General features: G+C 35.7%; 1 protein-coding gene across 1 annotated transcript; it reads left to right on the forward strand.

Annotated features, from left to right (window-relative positions):
• Positions 1–679: 679 nt before the first annotated feature.
• LOC145988044 (glutamate receptor-like) lies at positions 680–3,047 on the forward strand. The gene is made up of 2 exons (XM_083122881.1): positions 680–1,660; positions 2,988–3,047. Exons 1-2 carry the CDS (start codon positions 680–682, stop codon positions 3,045–3,047), a joined length of 1,041 nt encoding a protein of 346 aa, XP_082979007.1.
• Positions 3,048–9,020: the final 5,973 nt, after the last annotated feature.

Raw genomic sequence — 9,020 nt, forward strand, 5'->3', positions numbered from 1 at the left:
TCAACTTGTCACCATTTTCCTCCAAAAGGACGATAAGCATCATCAGTTGTTTGTTCGAGAATTCGTCAAAAATTCTTGGTTGCCTAACATAGTAATAAGACAAGAGAGTATTTGCAAACAGGATATGATAAATGATGAGTATATATCAAGAGATGCTGACATAATAATTTTACTTGCTACTGGAAAAAACGCCTTAGGTTATCTTTTGTGCAAGGGAGATAATCGCATATTCTTGAACAACAGATCGAAGTTCATTGTTATATTGGCAACTTCAGAAGCTGACATGGAAAACAGTATCTACGATGTGTTTCACATGTTCTGGCAGGGGAATATTTTCAAGGTGGCTCTCCTCATGTTGAATATTAACTCTACTTCAATCAGTAGTTTTCATGACAACGAATATGGTGGTAGAGTTCTTGCAGCTTCATTCAACATATTTCAGAATGTGACATACACCAAACATCTCAGCGTACGAAATGTACATGAGGCCAAGATGGTATTTTCTAAAGCGTTCTCGCCTTTAAAAACATCAAATCTTCACGGATACAAGTTAAAAGCTACCAGCGAGATATTCCACTTCTTACCATTTATTTCCGTTCTTAAAGATAGAAATGTCGTTAAATCAGATGGTTATTTCATAAAGGTTTACGACACTCTGAGCATGTCGATGAACTATACGATGGATATAGTGGCTGTGCATGGATACCCGCAAGAATACAAACTTCCAAACGGAACGTGGGCGTCTATCATGGGAGATCTAGTGAGGAAAGAGGTTGACATGACATTTGCCGTTTTGGGATTCCTTCAGGAATGGTACGAGGTCGTGGAATTCACCGAGTATCTCATGACAGATAGTGTATCGATCTTGGTGCCTGCAGGTAAAAAGGTTCCTCTTTGGTTGTCTCTACTGTTATTTTACCAAAGAGAAGTTTGGATTGGTATTTTACTTACATTCTTTCTTGTAGCAGTGATGTGTCAAGTCGTCGGGTATTTCAGTTCCTTCTATGCTAAAAACTATGATCCAGGTTTATCATGCTTTGATTTGATCAGAGTTTTTCTCCAATCATCAGTTACAATTCCTAGAAACCATTTGTTGAAAATCATAATACTCTTCTGGACGTACTATAGTATTATTGTTGCTGGTGTTTACCAGGGAAACATAGTAAGCACTATGACTGTTCCGAAACATTTTCCAAACATTGAAACGTTGAGAGAATTAGACCTTTCAGGAATCCCTTTCAAAGGTGATCACTTCTTTAAGAGTGCTTTGAACGTCATGGAAGAACCAGTGTTGACGTCTCTCCATGATAAGTTCCAAGTAAATCCAGATTATGAAGAAATGATAAAGCATTTACGGCGTGGCAACGAACATGCAATAATAAGCAGCAAAGGCAATCTTGAATGTGAAACTTACAAGGCACACATATGTCATAGTTGCCCATCTCCATTTCATATCATGGATGAAAATATTGGTTTTCACTTGGGAAGTTTTGGAGTTCCCAAAGGCTCCCAGTATGTTGATCGATTCAACACCCTCATAAGGAGACTGCGTGACGCTGGCTTGATAGACGGGTGGTTATCGGACAGTGTAAAGAAATCTAAGGAAAATGGCATTTGTGAATCTCCATGTGATGTGGCAATAGTACTCGCGATGAAGCACGTAATGCCTTGTATCTATCTTCTGGGTTTTGGGTATCTCCTTTCACTGATTGTTTTTTCTGCAGAAAGAATTGTAGAGATGTATAAAATTGGTAGAAAAAATTACCTACTTTAATAAAACCTTAAGCATCCGGATGGTCTAGTTTGTAACCACGCCTGTATTCCCGTTCAGGGCGGATGGTCGATATTTCGACCATGACATACTAGTATTACAAACGAATATATCCATTGAAACTATTATTAGCAAGTGAAGTTTGAAAGTCCTTAATTTTCCTTCGTTACACCCGTACTTTTATGAGATGTGTTTATAAAGATGCCTTTAACTTCTAAATACTAAAGGTAAAGGTAAAGTGTTCCCCTGTGCATAGCACCACGCCATGAAGGCGTATAGGGGGTGTGGGGGTAACGCCCCACACTTTCTTGATCCGGTCGTGAGTGGGGGTGATGTGATCAGCATCACGCCCCTGACCGCCTTTACCCCCCAGGGTTTCCCCCAGGTACCCATGTTATTCGACGCTGGGTGGGCGCCGGGGCCGCTTTCACCGTTAGAAAAGTTCCCGGATTTGAACCGGTCGGGGATCGAACCCGGGACCTTGAGCATGGTAGTCAGACGCGTTACCGACTGAGCCACCGCGGCCACTGCAAAATTTAAATTCTACAATCAAGAAGTAGTCAAAAAACACCTTTTTTAGCAACGCGCGACACTTTAGGATTCATGAAGGCGGGGGCAAAGGCCCGATTTTTGAAATTTCCTCCGACTACCATGTATTACAATTTACCTGTCTTATCACAAGTTTTATCATAATTATTCCCATCAGTGGCCTTTGCACTGATATCTATGTTGTTCATTCACATGCGTTGAAAGAGAGGTACCAAATAGATTACTGACGAATTACTTTTTGTCCAAGTTTTTACCTTTACAATGAACAAATAAAGATGATCAACATTCATTCACAAATACACACTTGACTAACACGAGACCTTCGACGACTCGAAACTCTAGCCTCCATTTCTACAGTTCCATGTAAAGAACTTGTGGAATATATGGAACACCATCTTTATTTTTTTTTAGATAAATCTTACATAATCGTGAATATATCATTTCAATGTCCTTTATATATTTTGCATTACATGAAATGATGACATTTTTGAGACTGTGTGTGTTTATTATGTACATAATGTTGTTGCAATTCTCCACACAAATGGCATGTATCAATGAGGGAGTTCATGCCGTAAACACAATAAAAAAGAACGAATTATTATGTACTCTTTCTAATTATGTCACTTGTAGAGTGATACACAAGTGATATCATTTTTACTATTCACAGTTAGGATCTATGTCAGACATTCAAATTATTTTACAACTGTGTACTGATTGCGGAGAGTAATGAATCCAATGCAGGAACTATCGCTACCGTTATTTGTTATTATTACAAGGTCACGTGTGCTACATTTACCACATTTATAGAGTTTGTAACAACACTAAAGATGTTAGTAAATATCTTAATGGTGTGAGTGTTTCAATTATTATGCCAATGCCAACCCCAAGTTATTGAAATCAGATTCTCTTACTCGTGAATGATTGAGGTAGTATGAATGAGATAACAGCTCTTGTGTTCCACAAGGGGCTACAGGGGGACCGAGACCAGTTTTGGGGGGAACTTCATCCCGCCCTAGGCCCCCTGTAGCGCCGTCCATGATGCCAACCAGAAGTTGTTGAAATTAGATTCTTTAACTCCAGAATGATTAAGGTAGTATGAATGAAAAAAACATGTCTTGTGTTCCACATGGCAGTATTGCAGTGTTCTGCACCCATAGGCAAATATGTACAGTGCAATTTTAACAGCAAGCAGGGCAGAGAGTATCATGACTTATAAATTGAAAGATGGTTCCAAAATACATACCAATTTAATACTTTGAAAATGTATCAGATTTGTTTATTACGTCACATCTGAGTGTTTATTTCCTCTTTAATATAATTTTCACTTGTTACTATTACTCCTAAGTATTTGAATTTGGAAACTGGTTCAAACGAGTTGTTACCAATAATTAGATTTTGATTATTACCTAACACTTGGTTTCGGCCTGTAAGCATAGTAGTCAGACCGGCCACCTCCCCAAAATCTAACAATTTCATAGTGAGCTCTCTTAGCGTAATTTAACTGAAAATCATGATTTTAGCTGATTTTCCAAGTGTAAAAAACTGAAAATTTGTTTTATGCAAAAGCTTAAATTCCAATTTTATTGTATAAACATTCTAAGATTTAGATAATTTCCCCCTATGACACCCATTTTTTTAAAAATTTCACTTTTTCAAATAACTAAAGCGAAATCCATTACTTTTTTAACTGTAAAAAATAATTGACTCTCATGAGTCAATTTTAAAAATTTTTGCAAAATACCCCAGTATACATTCGGTCCATTTATATCTGAACCGAAGATACCGTAGTTGCATATTCTCATATCCTCCAGTGTTGTGACATTGTTTTTCACACTGTTTGTGCTTATAACTAATCAGCAACATCATGGCGGTACAAGAAATATACAAGTTTAAGATATTCTAGTAACATTTGGGGGGGGGGGGCAAAACTTAGCTACGTCAACTTCAGAGCGCTCTATTATGGCTTTCAGCTAAATCCCGTCACTGCTTGAACATGTTATAGAACATTAGGTAATGAAACTTGTGTCTGACAAGTACTTCTTTTGCAACTAGATGGCGAGCACTTACACACACACATACTTCTATTTGTTAGTAATCCCCCTCCCCCTTTCTCCCTCTTCTAACTAACTAACTAACTAACTCTCTAGCCTTCTTAAACCCGAAGGTTCATGGCTGCAGCAACACAGGCCTTCCATCTGTCCCTATCTTGAGCAAGATCTATATACTCTTTTCCATCCCTACCGATTTCCTTTAGGTCCATCTCAACGTTGTCCCTCCATCTTCGTCTTGGCCTTCCTACAGGTCACATACCATCTGGTTTCCCAACAAGAATCCTGTAAACTCCTCTTTCCTCTCCCATTCGTGCCACATGGCCTGCCCACCTAAGTCTTCTTGATTTAATCATTCTAATAATATCTGGACATGAATACAAATTATGTAGTTCTAAATTATGTAACCTTCTCCACTCACCTGTCTCCTCATCCCTTTTAGGTCCAAATATTTTCCTAAGGATCCTATTTTCAAATACTCTCAATTTATGTTCCTCTTTCAATGTAAGGGACCAAGTTTCACACCCATATAATACTACAGGCAAAATTACTGTTTTGTATATTTTAACTTTTAGTTTCTTAGATATTAAACGAGAAGACAAAAGTTTATGAAGAGAGAAGTAACATGCATTTCCTGAATTAAGCCTACTTTTTATTTCCTCTTTAATATAATTTTCATTTGTTAATATTACTCCTAAGTATTTGAATTTGGAAACTGGTTCAAACGAGTTGTTATCAATAATTAGATTTTGATTATTACCTAACACTTGGTTTCGGCCTGTAAGCATATATTTAGTTTTCTCTTTGTTAACTTCCAAACCTATCTCTTTAGCAGTTTTGAAAAATATTTTAGCATTATTCTTAATCGTATTTATATCATCCCCCAGTAAGTCTACATCATCTGCATATGTTAACAACTGAGTCACACCATTTAATTTTAGTCCTTCTTTAGTTTCTTTTACCTTCCTTACAGCATATTCTAAGGCAAAATTAAAGAGCAATGGAGATAATGCATCTCCTTGTTTTAACCCATCGTGAATTATAAATTTGTCAGACATATTATTACCCACACGAATTTTACTTTCTGTTTCACTGGTGCATATTTTTATCATACTAACAAGCTTCTTAGGTATTCCAAACTCTACTAATATATTATATAATTTATCTCTTTTGACCGAATCATATGCTTTTTTGAAATCAATGAATACCTGATGGACATTTTGATTATATTCCCACTTTTTTTCAAGTGTCTGTCTGATGTGAAAAATTTGATCTGTAGTTGATCTGTTACGTTTAAATCCACATTGATAATCACCTATAATTTCATTAGCATATGGTGTTAGTCTTGTTAAAAGAATGTTAGACAATATTTTGTATGATGTTGAGAGTAGAGAAATTCCACGGTAATTATTGCAGTTCATTTTATCACCTTTTTTAAACACAGGAACAATTATGGATTCTTTCCACTGTTGAGGGATTTCTTCTTTATTCCATATTAAACAAATTAATTTATGAATTTGACATATTAATGAATTTCCACCATATTTAATTAACTCAGCTGGTATTAAATCAATGCCAGGTGCTTTGTTATTCTTAAGCCTTTTAATAGCATCTTTAACTTCAGTCAAGTTAGGTTCTGGAACTAAAGGTTCTGCTGTGTGTACTTCATTTACTTCTGATTTATCTCCTACATGGACATTTAAAAGGTCATTAAAGTAGTTCTTCCATCTATTTAGAATATCGCTTGGGTCAGCTAGAAAATCACCGTCTTTATCTTTTATCAAGTTTACTTTAGGTTGCCACCCCTTTCTAAATTCATTTACACCTTTATATAAATCTCTGATATTTTTATTTTTGCTGTTTGTTTCAATTTCGTTAATTTTGCTTTTCAAGTAATCTCTTTTTTTACTTCTAAACGTGCGGTTAACTTCTCGCTTTATTGTATTATAATTGCTTAGATTTGTATCATCCGAGTTATTTAACCACCTAAGTCTAGCCTGATTTCTTATTTCTATTAGATTATGACATTCATTATCAAACCATGGCTTACTTTTTCTCGGTTTATGGTATCCTATAGTTTCTTTAGCTGCTGATTCTATTGCATTACGGATGTGCTCCCAATTCTTATTTACGTCTGTTTCATTTATATTTTCATCATCATTTAAATCCTGCAAAACCTCAAATCTATTTGACAGTTTAATTTGGTAATCTTTCTTAATTCTTTCATCAGCAAACTTTCCTGTATCAAATTTTATAACTTTTAGATTTTGTTGCTTATGATTTATCACTGAGAGTCTTTCTCTTAATTTAGCAATTACTAAATAATGGTCACTGGCACAGTCAGCACCTCTATGTGTACGAACGTCAATTATACTAGTATGCCTTCTCTTATCAATGAGAATATGATCTATCTGATTATGAGTTTTACCCTCTGGAGAAGACCAGGTATATTTATGGATATCTTTATGTTTAAAAGTGGTACTTTTCCCAATTAAATTCTTTGAGGTTGCAAAAGTAATCAATCTTATACCATTATCATTACTTAATTCATGAAGACTTTCTTTACCAATCGTGGGTTTAAATGTATCTTCTTTGCCAATCTGTGCATTACAGTCACCTAACAGAATTTTCATATCATACTGAGAAAATTTATCAAAGACCTGTTCTAACTCTGTATAAAAATCATCTTTAGTATTATCATCTTTATCTTCCGTTGGTGCATGTATGTTTATTAAAATAATTTTACACCACCTACCCTGTAAAACTGCATATGATATCCTATCATTAATAAATTCTACTGTTTTAAGAGCCGAGATAATTCTATTATTTATGAAAAAGCCTGTTCCACAATTATGATTTTCAGTACCACCATAGAAAAAAGTATAATTTTTAGTTTTACAATTTCCTTCTCCTGGCCACCTAACTTCCTGGACAGCTACTACATCTAATTTATACTTCACTATCTCATTAACTGTACACTGAAATGCCCCAGGCCGGTAAAGGCTCAGAACATTCCAGGTGCCTAATTTAATATCCTTATTCCTAACGTAGATCTTATCCTTAGTCCAGGGACCTCCCAAAGTAGTCCCCACCCGGAGATCCGAACGGGGGACTATTTTACCTCCGGAATATTTTACCTTGGGAACATCCATGGCCTTATATTTCTGTTTCTTGACATGTCTTTTTACAGTGCAGAGTTGTCAGCTCTACGCCTAACCCCCGATATGAATGGAGGAACTACTACACAAGACAAACACAAACATATTAGACAGCACAATTACTACACCAATTCTCCCTCTTCTGGAAAATGTAATATGCAAGTGTATGTACAAACATTGAGGCATTGCTAAATGTTACTAGCTCGGAGAAAGTTACGCATGCTCAGTTATGAAAGCTATATTAGTACTCTCTATTGCAACTAGATGGCGAGCACTTACATATACACACACACGCATGCTTCTATTCTGCTTTCATGTTTCTCCAAGTACAATAATTTGCTACTAGATGGCAATACTGTGTAAAAAATAACCTTCCTCTCTTCGGAGGCTCTGTAATATGCAGGTGTATGTAGGAACAACAAGGCAATACCCTGTAGAAATATTATTGATTTGCAAAACAGTGTTGTTCGGAAAAGCCAAAGGTTTCCCGAGGGAAGCATGTTTTTGTTTGTGCAGGTTGCTTAAGGTTACATGATTTATTGCAAGGTGGAGATATTGGCCAGTTAGAGAAAGTTATGTTAATAAATACTGTCTTGGGGGGAATGTTAAACCCTCCCTCTCCCTCCCTTTTTTTCTCCTCCTAAAAAATCAGAGACACAAAAGCTGAATGAATGAATGAATGGCGAGGTCAAGTTGTGCGACGAGAAATCAATGTTAGCGTGTAACACTGACATATGTAGTGTGCAAACAGGGGATCGATGACAGTTCGTGACATGACACGCTAAACAGATTGAACTTGGAATAAAGATTGTTATCTGTTTCTTTGCGTGTAATAAAGAAAGACAATAAGTAATAGATTTTGTCTTACAGTTTTCTTGACCCAGTGTTCACTTAAAAATTATTAAAACACTCATATCTCGAAAACTATACAACGTAGAATGGTGCGGTTTTTTTATTCGCTTCGTCTCAAGGTACTCTTTAAAATGAGACCAAAGTCGACATAGCTTATCATAAAAAATATTTTATATTTTAAGAATTAGTAAAAAATATAGTATATTAAAATGATAAAAATTTCCCAAAGGAAAAAAAATGCCAATGAATGTATTTGGCTATAAGAAGCAACATATTCCCCAAATAGAGAGAAGTTCAGACAGCAGCATGCAAGTGATTTCCGATCTTCATCGTAAATTGAGAGGGTTGGTCATTATTCAACTTAATAGTATATGGTACGAAGTTGATGAGAATACCGGAAAGCAATTATATGCTTTTAACAACAACTATCCATCATATGAAATTTCTGTGACAGGAAAGATCCAAATAAGTATCTTTCCATCCAATGCAGCAGTTTTACACATAGGTCGAAATTTGTACAGGATTAAACACAATAATATGATTTCCGACACAATATATGATGTGGAAGCAGGGATTTTCTTTATGCTGAAATAATTGGCGATTATGATAAACTAATTCCCCTTTTTATCTAAATAAGAATAA

Source organism: Lepisma saccharinum, chromosome 5 (genome assembly GCF_977018435.1).
Source record: "Lepisma saccharinum chromosome 5, izLepSacc3.1, whole genome shotgun sequence".
Classification (NCBI taxonomy): domain Eukaryota; kingdom Metazoa; phylum Arthropoda; class Insecta; order Zygentoma; family Lepismatidae; genus Lepisma; species Lepisma saccharinum.

What these genes read in the sequence shown, in the direction of transcription:
- LOC145988044 (XM_083122881.1), top strand. Translation starts at nt 680, where the DNA reads ATGGATATAGTGGCTGTGCATGGATACCCGCAAGAATACAAACTTCCA. An exon ending in TAGTACTCGCGATGAAGCAC is followed by an intron (nt 1,661 to 2,987) that starts GTAATGCCTTGT and finishes TACTATTCACAG; the next exon opens with TTAGGATCTATGTCAGACAT.